This window comes from Sceloporus occidentalis, unplaced genomic scaffold, assembly GCF_023333645.1.
Source record: "Sceloporus occidentalis isolate IW3139 unplaced genomic scaffold, rSceOcc1.0.p SCAF_4, whole genome shotgun sequence".
Taxonomy (NCBI): domain Eukaryota; kingdom Metazoa; phylum Chordata; class Lepidosauria; order Squamata; family Phrynosomatidae; genus Sceloporus; species Sceloporus occidentalis.
Window position 1 is genome coordinate 157,486,925 of NW_028316984.1, and position 16,299 is coordinate 157,503,223.

The 16,299-nt window shown below is 39.1% G+C and overlaps 1 protein-coding gene across 7 annotated transcripts in view; it reads left to right on the plus strand.

Annotated features, from left to right (window-relative positions):
• Positions 1-16,299, plus strand: part of AKAP6 (A-kinase anchoring protein 6) — a 330,076-nt gene that overhangs the window by 127,984 nt on the left and 185,793 nt on the right. For 5 of the 7 annotated variants that reach the window (XM_089522088.1, XM_089522091.1, XM_089522085.1 and 2 more), the window contains exon 7: positions 313-479. In XM_089522088.1, the coding sequence (XP_089378214.1) occupies positions 313-479 (167 nt within the window). The remainder of the gene's footprint in view (positions 1-312; positions 480-16,299) is intronic. The other 2 variants (XM_089522084.1, XM_089522086.1) reach the window with 1 other exon arrangement.

The window sequence follows — 16,299 nt, forward strand, 5'->3', positions numbered from 1 at the left end:
TGCTTCTATACTCGAGTGACAGATTATTACTTTATCTCTCTTTGCTGTCTTCAATCAGAACTTAGCACACTGTTTCCATGTCACGTTTTGACCCTGTCCTATTGTTTACACTATCACTCCATTGGAATTCCTGATCAGCTTGCTCAGTAAAGTCTGGCAAAATAATTAGGAAGGAATTTTCATTGTTTTTGTGGAGCTGCTGCTGCTGGTGGGGTAGTTGTTGCCCTCAGAATTCTTTGCTGCCTTCTGTATAAATAATGTTACTGAAAGATGAAATTGAATGTATGACAGTTTGTTTCTCTCATTTTGGAGAAGGACTGAAGGACATGCTGCAGATGATTGCAAGTCAATGGAAAGAACTACAGAGGCAAATAAAACGACAACACAGCTGGATTCTTAGGGCTCTGGGTATCATCAAAGCAGAGATACTGGCTACTGATGTGTCTGCAGAGCATGAGGAAGGGACTGAGAGCCCCAAGGTAAGTGGCTTGAAGTTGCTCTTATTTCCTCTTATTTCCTCCTTCTTTTGAACTCGGCACCACTGAAGTTTTCTTTCCACCCTAAGGCTTTTCATTTCTACTGGGTAATTTTTTTTATAAACAAAATAAAATGTCACACACTGAAACAATACCAAAACAAAAAAAACAAAAACAAAATCCCTATCCTGAAACTTTTAAAATTTTCTGCATATTCTTTTGCCCTGTAAAGAAGTCTTCATAGAGACCGAAAAAGGATGAAAAATATTTGGTAAACAAAACATAAAGAATCTTTAACATGAATAATCAGAATGGTTTTAAATTGTTTTGTTGCAACTATAAATCACTATAATCAGTGCAATCACTCAGCTCTGACATCCATTAGCCGCTTGGTTACAGCAAATTAACAAAGAAGAGAGAAAGTGATTCATTATCTCATTCCTGTTAATGACTATCAGATGCATTGCCTAATTAGGAGATGGCCATTTCGGTGGGGAGAAGGTCATATGCTTTGCCACAAATCTTTTTTGCTGGAAGTTTAAGCCTTCTATATAGTGCTGCATGTGTTGAATACATCAAGACTTTACAAATAAAGTAATGATATCCATATTATTTGGTGAAGACTACCTTCACAGCACTGAATGCAGTTTCCTCCTTATTGATGAGTAAAAAACAGTCTTGCTTCAGGCTGAAAGTTGCTGTGGAGAGAAAACTCATTTGTTCCGAAAGAAAGAAAGAAAGAAAGAAAGAAAGAAAGAAAATTGTGCACCTCATGGGAAGCACATACACTTAAAAGAAAAACAGGATGAGATTATCAGTGGAAAAAGAGGCTAGCTTTAAATTATTTTTATTTTCTTTTGGTATTTATCAGCTGGAATCCTGCAGGTTCGTTGCAACTAGAGCAGACTAATTCAGGATATTGCTACACATGGTTTTTAAACTGCGATTACAAAAGGAAAAAAAAGCGGTTTTGGGAATACTTATCACATGACAAGGCCTATGACCATTAGCTGCTCTGTCCCGAACCCAAAGCTCCTGTGATACTTTTAACTGACATAGGAAACCTTGCAATGGCCTTGCAATTGCACAAGTCTCCAGATGCAAAATGTTGGTGCATGGGCTGTTGCACAATTGGCAGTCATATAGTGTCAATTTCCTCTCCTCTCCCTCATCCCACCTTGCTATTTTCAAGCAGCATGATTTCCAGTTTTATTTTCATTTATTTTATTTTAAACTTAACTCTTGTAGTGGCAAAGCTTTGGACTTGCATGAAAAAAGTGAAAATAAAAATAAAAAGCTGAAAGGCATGCTGGGTAGGGCATATGGCAGGGAGGCAGGATAAAGAGAGAGTCAGGAAGAGGGTGCAATGGCAGCAACAGCCCCAGTTGCATGACTTTGAAAATGGGTGATACTGGCTGCTCTGAATGTAGTATATTCCCTTTTTAAAAAATAATTGATGTGATTGCTGTAAAAACAGGGCTTGTGTGGTAAAGCCCTCAATCTATTGCTGTCTAGTGATTGTTGCTCTAAAAGCTTTTGCAGCCAAAATTATTGCGGAAATGCTATATGGAGCAGAAATCAGGGGTGAAGATGTCAAATCTAATCTTGAAATTCTGCAAAATAAATACCTGCAACATATTTTGTGACATCCCCCAGGGGTGAGTTGGGTCTAACCTCAATAGTGGCTAGAATTGATTTGTCTTATCTGAGATTCTAACTCAGACTAAATGGACTTCGGATCATTCCCCCAGCAAACTTTGCCAGTTGGAGGAACTGAGTATTGGTGGCTGGGCACAATTGAGCCAAGACAAATTAAACGTTTATAAGCTCAACATAGAAAAGTATCTCAGACTTAGTTCTCATGATCTCAAGAACTGGATTTTTGATCATGATAGGGTAAAGCCTCCAGCTGTTCCATCCCCGATCTCTCCCTGTTCAGTGCAGGACTGGTGTGACTGGATGCCACAGTCCCAAGGCTGGCCACTGCTGCAGGCCCAAACAGGTCACCGACGGGGCACTTTTTTGTACTCCTTTTGCCAGTGGCCCCGGGCCACCTTAGGCAGCCACAGTGTAGCTGTGGAGGCATGCGTAATTTGTATTCCACACCCCCCAGATCAGCCTGAGGCTGGCGCTTTTGGCCTCTGTGTTTTGGGCCAATCTTAACCAAGACAGAGCAACCATAGGTGGGGCACCATTCTCCATCTGGTACACACAGATACAAATCAATCATGCAAAGCCCCAGTACTTTGAAACCCTGACTTTTCCTCGGCTCCAAAAGGCTTTCACAGAAGCTAGATTTCAGCAGATGCTTTCTGCATATCTTAATAATAAAAAAATAAAAACTTTATTTATATACCGCCTTTCCAAAGTGATCAAAGCGGTTCACAACATCAAATATTCATTACAATACACGGTAAAATACAGTACAAAGTAAAATAGCATCTTAAAAACATCATATCTAATTGTGATCCAGCATCTTGAAGTAAATTCTATGAGGAGGTAGTTTTCTCAGGAAGAGTCAGGAGGGTATGCTAAACGGAAGAGATGTGTTTTCCAAAGATTTTTTGAAAACGTCCAAGGTGGAACTAAGGCGAATCTCTTCCAGAAGTTTATTCCAGTAATTTGGAGCAACCGCTGTGAAGGATCTTGGGTGAGTTGATTCAAGTCTCACCTTAGGGTACTCCAATATGTACTTCCCCAAAGTTCTGAGGGTGCAAGGCGGATTGTGTAGGGAGAGGCGTTCCCTCAAGTAACTCGGGCCCAAGCCATAGAGGGCTTTATAGGTAATAACCAACACTTTTTATTGAGCCCAGAAGCTAATTGGCAGCCAGTGAAGAGATCTTAAAACGGGTGTTATATGGTCTGACCTCAAGGTTCCGGCGACCAATCTGGCTGCAGCATTTTGAATTAATTGAAGCTTCTGAACCTGGTACAAAGGTAGCCCCATGTAGAGCGCATTACAGAAATCTAAGCGAGAGGTTATCAGTGCATGTACTACTGTTTCAAGGTCCTTTCAGTCCAGACAGGGACCAGACAGTTGGCGTATCAGCCAAAGCTGGTACCAAGTACTCCTGGCCATCGCATCTACTTGAGATGATAACTGTAGAGATGAGTCCAGGAGTACTCCCAAACTGCGTACTTCGTCCTTTAGGGGGAGTGTAACCCCGTCCAGAACAGGATGGCAAATTTCCCTGTCTGGACTTGGGGAACCTATGATGAGTACCTCTGTTTTCTCTGGATTCAACTTGAGTTTGTTTTCCCTCATCCAGCTCATTACTGACTCCATCTTGATGGGAGATCTAGAGATATTCCAATTATAGATAGAAAATGTGTATTTGGTTGTAATCAAATAGAGGATATTGTTCAATATTTGATGTTATGCCCTCTTTACTCTTGACTCAGACAAAGATTTGTATCACCCATTATTCAGAAATATACAGACTGCACACCTCAGGAAATAGTGGTGGAATTGTTAGCTGATACATGGCTATTTATTACACATGCTCAGTAGCCCAGTTTCCATTGGCTGCCAAGAAACTGCATGCTTGTTTTACTAAGGAACATGCTATAATATATAAGCTTCTCACATGGGGCTTGGGGAACGGGAACGGGGCGGAACGGAAGGGAATGAAAATGGGGCGGAATGGGGGGAAATGCATATTATTGCATGGGAGATCACCACCGATGCCACCAGGAGTCCCTCATTGGTTCTCCATCCGTCTCACAGCAGCTGATTTTGATGAACTGTTCAGAATCGTTCTTCAAAATCAGCTGCTGTGGGACAGATGGGGGATGGATCAAGGACTCCCAGTGGCATCGGTGGCATTCTCCCGTGCGATAATACACATTTCCCCCCATTCTGCCCCATTTGCATTCCCTTCTGTTCTGCCCCATTCCCATTCCCATTGCCAAGCTCCGTGTGATAAGCTTAATAGATATGAACTTCTCACTTTTAATTTGTTGGTTTTACAGGGTTTTGTTAAAATAGTTTTAAAGTTATGTCTAATATTCTTAAAACTATTATTTAATTCTGTATATATTTCATTTTGTTTCTATTTTATTTTATATATTGTAAAGGTCATTGGCTATATACAATAAAGTTTATGATGATGACTGGGGAGTCAACACATAGGTGGATGAAAGGCTGAGAAAGTATTTCATTCATCATCTATGACGTCAGACAAACTATCTGAAAGCTGAGTATAACTGTACAGTATGTTTACTGTTGGCTTATTAATAGGAACTGTATTGACTAGCTCCTTCTTCTAAGGAGAAAGTTTTGGTGTACTTTTTCCAAGCTTTGACCTCACTTATCAGAAAGGATCCAATCTGCCAATAAGGTTTGTTTTAGGACTTACGGTGGCATCCAGTGTCACGTGACTAGAGTTGTACTTGTGTGGTTGTCCCTCTCATCCCCATCTCCAGATGCCTTCAATTTTCTGGGATGGATTTTAGGATCATATGGTGCAGGTATTGCAGGCAGTGGAAGAATCTGTTCTGTCAGTGGTAGAGAGATAAATCTTCAACATGTGAGGGTAAATAATTACGGCAGTTTTCTCCCTGCTGTGGGAGAAAACAAATATTATCCTCCTGTATTTTCCCTGTATTCAAATGCCCTGTAGTGTTGTGGAGGAATACTTCTGTGCAGATAAGTAGATAGCTAGAACACAAACATCCTATTTTCTGTGCAGAAAATAAGGTTTTCTGTAACAGAGATGAGAAAGAAATCTTGTAATTTAACATCATATTGGCATGGAGCAATGATAGTAATGAGAGTCTAAAAATTTCAACAAAAACAAGACCATCAGATTTTCATATTCTTAGATCCATGAAACTCAATGGAACTTACTGCTAAGTATAAATATACAGTGTGGTGTTAAGTGCATTGGCTTTGTAGTTTTAAATATACCTTGAGAAAACCCTTTAGTTGTAATAAGCCTATGCGATATAGGGCAATTATCTTACAGCTGGGTGGATCATGTAATATACTCTGAGTAACTATAGGAAAGAAGAAGTATTCCTCAGTAGACTCAGCAAACTAGTATTTCTGTCTCAAATTCTTTCTTGCACTATGGTGTTCAGAAAGTAAACCTTCTATGGATTCGTCCCGGTAAGGTGTACAACTCTTTGATGACTTGGGAGAATTTGAAAGGGGTTTCTTCATTATTCAGATTATGAAGATGTCATCAGTGCATCTCAGAAAGATGTAAAGATATGTATTCAATTTGACTAGGAATTCAAAATTCTTGTTTCAAGAGTTAGGCATGAATGCAATGTCATTTTAGTGATAAAGAGGGTTTTTATCACTGATAAAATCAGCTTTTCCTGATTATTGTAGGATGAAATGGCACATGCTATCACTTATTCAGGGCATTGAGATGATACACTTTTCTTTTTACAGTGAATATTCTATGACTAGCTTGATGGTAGGAAGTTGTGTTAGTAAATCTATCAGGAATTAGTGTGTTCGTTTTTAAACTTTCATCTTGAATGGATAGTGGCACGGTAGTGTTTTGCAAGTTATCAGGTTTGCATTTTGGTATAATGATAAGATTGAACAAAAACAATTTAATTATCACCATGTTCATTTGTGGAAGGATGGGTGAAGAAACCCTAAGAACAGAAGAAGGAATATGACTACAGCTGTAGAAAGGAGACAAGCTGACACCTTGTCATTTATTAATTGATGCTTGAACACTTTGTCTTCAGTTTCTTGCTAATGCATAAGGGCTTCTTCTATCTATTGGTTTAAAAAAATAAAATAAAATGAACTCTGTGTGAAAACTGAGTAAAACTGAAGCAAAACTGAAGAAAACCCAGGCATGTCATATTCAGTAATTGAGACTAAATTAATTGAACTTCATTCCTACTGAAATCTATTGGGCTTAAGTTAATTTCACAATTATCTTATTGGGGAATTTTGTGAAATGGTGATGTATTCAGCATTTTCATTAGAAGCTCAAGTAACCTGTGTGACTTGAAGTGCTTTTCTTCACTTTCAGATTATACATCAGCTGCAACTATACTTGGATGGAGATAGCTTGGCACAATTATCCAGTCAGTCATTTAAGCTCTGTAATGTGTTGTATGTGAAATGGACTGGATCCATGTAGTTGATCCACAACAGAGAAATGAAAATATTCACAAGCACTGTTTAGTCATAACATGCTAGACCATAGTTTTATTATCATATTTTCCTATTTTCATTGAAGAGAGGACAAACTAGAAAGCAAAAGGCCTGTATTAGCATATTTAGTGACTCCTGAAGGAGAAATAAATACTAAAGCAGGTTAATATTTCCAGTGTTGACTGCTCTCTCACACTGAACTCTGCTGCTGGCTATAGAGGAGAAGAAGGGAAGTTAGCCAGCTGGATCTCTTAAAGAGTCTACAGTAGCCACTCTGAAGTAGCCTGTAGCAGTGAGAGCAGCAGTATTCAGGGTGAGTTTTTTTTTCCTTCCCAAAATCAAGACAGGACTCTCACCCTGACATTATTTCCTTTTATCTGAACACTGAAGGGGCAGGGCAGGCCCCTTCTCTCATCAAGGGAGAAAAGACATACCTACTAAGGAAAGGGCTATATGCATGCAACCTGTTTCCCTTCCCCAGGGGGTTCAAAGCCAGGTGATTTTTAAAAAATTCTCTTAGACCCTTTAAGCAACTAATATTTTTTACAAATATAAGCTGGTCACATACTGTGTAATCTGTGTTTTGCTTTTTGAAGAGTAGGAAGTTTAAAGAGTAGGGAAGGCAGTGCATTTATCTGAGGATTCATTTGGGCTGCAGTCCAGATTTTGGAGGCATATAGAGGAATGCAAGTAGACCTGGATTCAACAAACATAGTCTTTTCTCCTAGTCCACTGGGAAAATGGCTCAAAATTCTCTATCCATGGCAGAAAATCTTCCATCTGGGGGAGGCTTTTGCTGGATCCAATCTATTTCTTTTCATTTTTATTCAACTGCATTCCATCTCTGACCTCAGGACAGTGATCTTTGAACAAAACAAAACAAGACAAAACAAAAACATTATAAAGGGAGATTGGAAAGAGAAACAGCTGATTTACAATATATCCACAAACTCCAGTCCATCAATAGTGAGTTTCATAGACACAATGGCTTCTTGGCACACTACACAATTATAATACAGGTTAACACCCCAGTCTTACAAGGGTGCTCTTAGCCAATTAATCATACCTCCTTTCTGGTTCCCAGCCTGCACCCACCACATTCCAAATTTGTCTCCATCATTCATATGGCCATTCATCCACCCTGCCCTTATGCAACATCTTTACTCCTGCCTTTGTCCCTCAATGACCATAGTAAAAACTGAACTTGTCATCGCCCGTATGCATCTGAGGAAGCAGTCCAAGGGGTCATTCCCACTACAGTTTTCTCCGAAGCATGATTCAGGGCAAATGACCCTCATTACCATTTGAAATTGCTTCCGATCCTCATTTGAGTGATTCCAGGAGGAAAGAAGTGGGGTAAATGCAAAAAAACCTGGGGTTTGCTGACACCAATTTGAAAGTGTTTTTCCCCCAAAGAATCAATTCTGAAGCTGAATGAAACTACGTGTGAAAGGGATCTAGGAGTCCAAGTAGACCACAAGTTGAACATGAGTGAACAGTGTGATGCGACAGCTAAAAAAGGCCAATGCAATTATAGGCTGCATCAATAAAAGTATAGTGTCTAGATCAGGAGAAGTATTCTGCTTTGGTCAGGCCCCACCTGGAATATTGTGTCCAGTTCTGGGCGCCACAATTCAGAAAGGATATTGAGAAACTGGAGCGTGTCCAAAGGAGGGTGACAAAAATGGTGAAGGGTCTGGAAACCATGTCCTATGAGGAACGACTTAGGGAGCTGGGGATGTTTAGCCTGGAGAAAAGAAGGTTAAGAGGTGATATGATAGCGCTATTTAAATATTTGAAGGGATGTCATATTGAGGAGGGAACAAGCTTGTTTTCTTCTGCTCCAGAGAACAGGACCCAGAGCAATGGATGCAAGCTGCAGGAAAAGAGATTCCACCTGAACATTAGGAGGAACTTCCTGACAGTAAGGGCTGTTCGACAGTGGAATGCACTCCCTCGGAGGGTGATAGAGTCTCCTTCCTTGGAGGTCTTTAAACAGAGGCTGGATGGCCATCTGTCAGGGATGCTTTGATTTGGATTTCCTGCATGGCAGGGGGTTGGACTGGATGGCCCTAGTGGTCTCTTCCAACTCTATGATTCTATGATTCTATGATTCTATGAAGCGTACCCAATAAATGAGAACGCCAGTCTTTCCAAAAAGGGGACAAAGGGGAGGGACAAAAGGCAGAGGGGTGTGTACCATCCCTTCCCAAAGATGTCACCCCCCCCCGAGTGCTATATTTGTGGGTCCTTTTTTAAAAAAATCAAATTTAACCGAAAAATCGATAGATTGGTCAAGCAACTACTTTGTAAGGCCTTTGCAAGTACTTGCTAAATCATTCTATCAATTTTTCGGTGAAATTTGATTTTTTTTTAAAAAAAGAAGGGTCCCTGTCTGCCTCCTCCTCCCCGGTCCCTGGGCCTTCTCTCAATCCTCCTCCTCCTCCTCCTCCTCCTCCTCCCTTCTGCTCTTTCCCCTGGCCACAGCACTCCATTTCTCAGCCTTACCTTGGCCCCTTCCCCAGTCTCCCTCCCCTGGCCTCTGTGCTGTGTTTCCTGGCCTGTCAATGCCCTGGACTCTACTCTGGGACCAAGGCAAGGCCTTGGGAGGGAGCAGAAAGGAGGAGGGGGAGGAGGATGGAGAGAAGGCTGGGAAATGGAGCGTGGAGGCTGAGAACAGAGCCTTGTCCTCCTTGGCAGTGAGGACACCTCTGGGCACCTTCAAGGCTCCTTCTCCTCCTCGCCCATGGAGAAGGAGCTGAGGAAGGGAAGATGTGTGGAGCTGTGTGTGGAAGTTGCCCTCTCATGCCCATCATCACTTAGGCTGCTCAAGGCTATGGGATTCTGGGAGTTGGAGTTTGTTTTGCGGCTGGGAACCAGAGTGCTGCAGCCAGGGGAGGGAGCAGAGAGGAGGCGAGGAGGATGGAGAGAAGGGTGGGAAACAGAGTGCTGCGGTCGGGGGAGAGAGCCAAGACAAGGCCAGGAAGTAATGGGAATGACAATCATGTAAAAAAACAGTGGTTCCAAAAAAGGTCCCAATTCATAGTGTGAATGAGGGACCTTTTGGAATTGATTTACATAGCGGAACTGAGCCGGATCGGGAAGTGGATTTTACAGTAAGTGGTAAGACCCCCAAGTCTACAGAAAGCTTCTATCACACAGTTAGGAGAATATCACACTGTTCTTAAATAATGGGATGGAAGTGGGAATGAAACTGTCAATCTGTTCTTCTGCCACTGTTTTTAATGAATGGGAAAATCCTGTGGTTAGTTGTCAGTCCTGCAGTTAACCTGTTATTGAAGCATGTGCAATAGGTCATTCTGGGGTGATTCAGAGAGAAGGGGATTTAACCAGGTTTCACTGCATCCATCCCAATTCCCAATGAAGGCAAGACTTGTTACTCATGATGAGGCAGGAGAAAGGGCATTTAAACTGATTTCACTACACAGACCTCCTTATCAATTAAGGCAAGACTACTTACTTACTTAATCTCGGATTGCTGACCAGAAAACAGAATGGTAGTGTGATAAGATGCATTGCCAACCTGCTATCAATTCACAATTGTGTGGTGATGTGAAAATAACCATTGCTGTTTTGGATGTTTAAAAAGCTGCAACTGCATTCGGAGGAAAGCTTCATGCGATAGATAATCTCTTTAGTGTCAAAAGTGCTACAAGATCTCTTTACATACTAATATTCCAGTCTAATATACCTATGTCTCTGAAGCCTTTATCCTTTCCATTCCTTTCCTACAGTATTTTAATACACAACGTATCAGAGAAACTGAGGAAATTAGACAAATAGGTAACTTCCCCCATATTAATGGTTATTAATCCCCTCTCATTTTGTAATTGTTATGTGTTAGCTGTAACTTTTAAATTGGTAATGCTTCCAACATGTTACAAAAGTATAAGCTGAGAAAGTAATCAAAATAGAAATGAGAGACAATAAGAAAAAATAACTCTAGATTTTCACATAAGCTTACTTCAGAAACCACAAGAAAGCTGTGAAGTATAATAGAAAATCTAAGGAATATATCTAGGGGGTATTTTTCTTTTTTTTACTTTGAGAGACCACAGAAGAGAGCTGATTTTACAAATCTCCAAAGAAGACAGAAATAGTAAGAATTTCAAAGTCTCTGGGAAACTTTTCCCTTAGGACATTTTAAAAGTGTTTTCCACACTACCAGGGGGGCTTTTTATAAGCACACAAGGAGGGCAGAAGTTGCAATTTTAGACATATATTGGAAGCATTCACATTCAAGAACTCAGACTTTGCATATACAATTATGCCTTTTATTATGTGACAGGTGTTTTGCTTATTTACAACTAGAAATAAGATTTGGGACATATTCAGTATGGAAAATAGGGTTCCCCCCCCCCCCCCACTATAGTTAAGCCCTTCATTTGTAGCGCATCCTGTCCTTGACCTTTTAATATGAAAAAATAAAATAAAGGCAGGAAGGAATCTTTAAAGTTCACCTGAAAAGATGTTGTAAATTCCAGATATAATTAATATAAACATTTAAAACCAAAACTACCTACATTTAGTTGTTTTTTTTTTTAAAAAAAACAAAGATAAAAGAGATTCAGGTAGCAATTTTATACTCACATATCTGAAAGTAAGTCACAATGAACATAGTAGGACTTACATTTGAGTAGATATGTATAGAATTGAACTCAAATAGTAAATCAAGGGATATAAGAACATATTTGCTTGGTTTATTGCAAGTATTTATAATGTTATTATTTCAGCAAAGAATGTCTTACTCTTTTCCCTGCTGATCTACATCCATTTTGGTCTCTTGTTTCCCTTTATTTTCTGTACCATTCTTTGTCAGCTTACTTATCTGAAACAGAAAACTTGGCTGAATTCAAAGACTTAGCTGTGTTAGTTTGGATCAGTATACAAAGAGATCTTGTACCACTTTTGAGACTGAGAGAAAGAAAGAAGTTGGGAGCATAAGCTTTTGTAGACTTTACTTTGTTTTATGCATCTGAGGAAGTAGATTTATGTCTACAAAAGATTGTGCTCCCAACTTCTTTCATTCTCTGTCTCAGTCTCAAACGTGCTACAAAACCTCTGAGAAAACCAGGTTTTCAAGTGATTCTCAACTGGCATAAGACTATGAGGAGATGTTATGGCTCAGTGACTAAATCGTATAATCCAGTGGTAGCGTGCATGTTTTGCTAGCAGAAAGTCCCAGGTTAAGTCCCTGTTATCTCTAGGCAGGACAAGGTCCCTGCCCAAAGTCCCAAAGATCTGCTGGCAATTTATTATGACAATACCAAATAATGTTCCAGGTTTTCTAAACAAAGAATAGTAGAAATTTGTGACATACAGGTTGACAATGAAGAAGAAGATACTGTATTAAGAAGTTCATGTTCTACTGAAATAACAAATTAAATTTATTTCAATTAACATACTGTAGCCATGAATATCATATTGTCCACATCAATAAATTATATGACATATATATGAAGGGCCCACACCCCAAATTACAGGATTTTTTAAAACTTCTTGTTCAGTTTATTTAAAAAGAAATGCCAGCATTGTGTAGTGTCTTGAGTGTTGGAGTACAACTCTGGTGATCAGGGTTCAAATCCCCACTTGGCCATGGAAACCCATTGGGAGATTTTGTTCAAGTCACACTCTCTCAGCCTCAGAGGTAAACTGCCTCTGAACAAATCTTGGCATGAAAACCTCATGATAGGGTTGTATTAGGATTATTATAAACCAGAAGCAACTTGAAGGCACACAATAACTACTACTAGTGCTGCTATTTATAATAAGGGACATCTGGCAACTCTAATACTCAGCTAGATGAATTAATGGTTTACCTTGTTGTTATGCTGCTTTCTAAGTTCCTGTGTGAAAAATCTGTGTTTTGTACTATTAAAATTTATCAGATTCCCATTGGCAATCTTGTTCAGTCCCTGCATTTGTGCAAAGCAGTGTCTTGTCTCAGACAGAATGGTAAACCATAATTCAACCATAATGTGGTGCATCAAGAATGGAAAGAAAAGTTCCTGAGCCTTGTGGCTCTGCTAGAAAAGGAAGGTGGACCATCAAGTCCAGGGCAAACATAGGCTCATTCTGATAATACCAAACTATGGTTTAGGAGATGTTTTGGTCTTTAAGTCCCAGGAATCTTTACTAGCATGATGAATGATAAAAAGTTATGGGAGTTGTAATCCAAAACCTATGCATGGGAGAAGGTTTCCCCACTCATTCAGGATGACTTTTGTGCAAGCCCAACATGAAACTCAAATTATCCCACCATGGAAGTGGAGTAGAAGAGCCCTATATATGCACCAGAACCGACAGTTAAAGAAGAAACACCAGAGTAGGTAGGATTGGACAGATCACAGCTATTCACAGTATAAAATATCAATAAGAATCTACTGAGTTCTCTCAGGAATAACCTAATTTAAATTTAGATGACAAGAGACTCAATGGGGAGTGTAAAAATAATTTGAAAATATTGAGAGCTTAAATATAGTTAGAATTCCTTCACATAATGGTTAAATATGATTATCCTTAGGAAAAAAATGGGGGAAAATCACGTAAAAGTGGCGGCACAGAGCCAAAGAACCCATTATCACACTGTAGAACTCCCATTCACGCACTAAATTTCATGATGGACTCAGTTTGTACAGTCAGAAAACCATGTGTATTTGTCATAAAGGGAAGTAAAATGCAAGTGATTGCTATGAGAAGTAAAATTTCTACCACCAGAGAGCGGAAATTTTGTAAAATATATTGAGTGATACAATATATTCTATCTAACTGCTCAATCCTGACATGGAAAAGGAAAACTAGACAGGCAAATTCTGTAGACAGTTGTGAAATCACTAAGAAAAATGAAAAGAAAGGAAAGTGGAATGGTAGCTACAATTTGCCTGTCCGTGGTTAGGTCTGCAGTGCAACTTAATGGTTCAAGATGCATTGTTGGTTTAAGATGCCTTTTCTGTGATGTTTAAGATTAGTATCATGATACTGAAAAAGTATGAGTGAATTGATTTGGGTCTTCTGATCAATACAGAGAAATGTCATATACGTGAGTAGATACATTACTTTTCCTCAGTTCATTTAAAAGGCTTCTCAGCTCCAGGTTTCTAATCTCCAAAGTTTCATATTACAAAGCACATTCCAATGAAAACAAGTTATTGGAGCAATGACTTGTTAAGCAGAGGAGCAATGCTATGGTGGCATACCTGGGAACAATGTCTATTGAACTAATAAGGCTTTCTTTTCAGTAGATACAAGAATAGCATTGAAAACTGTGTTATAGAAGTCAGAAAGAGGCATCTCATTTATGATAATAATGTTTCATCATACAGAAAAATGTTTGTGGTTTTAAATTAATTGTTATGATGTTATACAGATGCCAAGAATAAAAACAGACCCTTCCTTTTCCTTCCAACCAGTTTAGTTGGATGGAAATTTCTGCTGTTGGGGGTGATCATATTCTTTTTAATATTTCTTTCCACTTCTACAACATGACTACAGTTAAGAAAATCAACATGTTTAGCTAATGAAAGTAAATTTGCCAGATTTCTGAAACCACTTGAATCTATAGATTTCTAAACACAAGATAACTATTTCCCCTGGAATGATAAACCTGTATCTGGATAGAATCATTCCAGCTGTAAATACATCTGTAAGAGGTAGGACTTCATGTAATTCACTGTTCTTTGTAGACTGTGTTCTTTGTAGACTATCTTCCATATGACTCCTCTAGGCTGCCAGCATACTGCAGAATTAATGCAGTTTGACACTGCTTGAACTGTCATGGCTCCATCCTATGGAATCCTGGGATTTGTAATTTGTTCTAGCCCCAGAGCTCTTTGACAGAGAAGGCTAAACATCTCACAAATCCTAGAATTCCATAGCACCGAGCCATGGCATTTAAAGCAGTATCAGGTTACATTAATTCTGCCAGGTAGATGTCTTTGTGGGGGATTTGTTTTAAGTATATCTGAGCATTCAGATATACAAGCTTCCACCAGCAATCTGAAATGGTACAGCCCAGATGAAGTATTATTATATCAATGGGAACCAGGCCATAGTTAAAGGTTATTCTCCAACACTAAAAGGCCAAGTAAAGTTCATAAGGATCCCTGAACATTTATGGATTTCTCTAGATTTTTGAGGCTCCTTTTTCATTAGCATAGCTAAGGATCTAGGATTTATGAGACAAACCTTTTGAAATCCTGTGTGTTATCTATCTCTCCTGAACCATCAGAAACATAGGACTCAGACAGATGTCCATATAGGGGTGACTTGATGCCACCCCTTTGAGCACCGGATTGGGTGCATTTCCACTGCCTCTGTGGCTTTTTGGTGCTTCTGCAATGTGTAGCATCTAAATGCCACACCACCAGAGTGCTGAAAAACTGCTGCCATGTAAACAGCTTCCTGCCAACTTGGGGGTCTGCATCATGTGTATGCCATGTCCCCAAGCTGCTGGGAAGCTGGCATATTTTGCCGGACTGTTCCAGCCCATAGTTTTGTCTTTTGAGTTTACTTCTCTCATTCATTTGGATTATCAGAATGTTTATCAGGGATCACTTTAATCAATTTATAATGTTTATTGTTGTGCTGGATGGTCCAATAGTTAGGAGAAATGCATTGGTAAACACACACTGTCTGCTTTCTTTTCTTTCTTTTTTTGCTGTGGTTTATGGTATGGACTCTTAAAATACTTTCAGTCTACATCAGCTACTATGCTATGAATCCATAAATGTTGGGTTTGTTTTTTTAAAAAAAGGAAATGCACAGAAAAAGATGTGCTTTTAAACTTATTTACATGTATATTGTTACAGACTGTCATTGTTTTTGTTAAATACATTTTCCTTTCACTAACGACACAGCCTCTGTCATGTTATTGAAATAATATTGCATACTGAAGAAGAAAAGGGTTTCTTCAGTCAATTGGCTGGTGACTAGCAAGTCAGTGCACACATTTTTTTTCAAAAGCATTTTACACTTTTGTTGTATTTGTGTGTTAAATTAAGCATTCACAACTGCAGAATAGACCAACACCTTATAAATATTACTGTGTTTAATTAGCAGTTCAATATTTGCATTTTTGCTGTTATGGTTATGTTGAAGAATTTATCTATGTAATACAGACAAAAGAAACATTGATGTGAACAAAGATACTATGAGATAAAGGCACATTTTAGGTTCTGCATCTTAGCATTCTTTTTAAACTATTTTAATTACTTTCATACTCTGCCTAGTCAGGTAACATATTTCCCTTTTCTCTTCACTTTTTCTGTTTTAGTCTTTCAGCACAACATCTTATAGCAACCTTTTTATCTGTAGAATCTTTTAGTTCTACTCCCAGCAGAATACATAAAACACAACTATTCTCCACCAGGGTGGGCACAAAGGGAAAAACAGGTAAAACAATGTTTGAAGACAAAATCTATTTGGACATTTTGAATTTTGTATCTGCAGACTTCTCAGTGTTTTATGTAATGATAGAAATGACAAGTAGGCTTTGTGGTGGAAGATTTTTGAATCCTGTTAATCCATGGGTATTCAAGACTCCACAATTACAGCTTTTTTTGGTATCAAGAAGGTAATGAGCAGTATACTCCCATCACTGAATAGCATGCATTTGGCCTCCCATCAACCTGAAATCCTATGACACACTGATCCATTTTTTAACTTGGACATCAGACA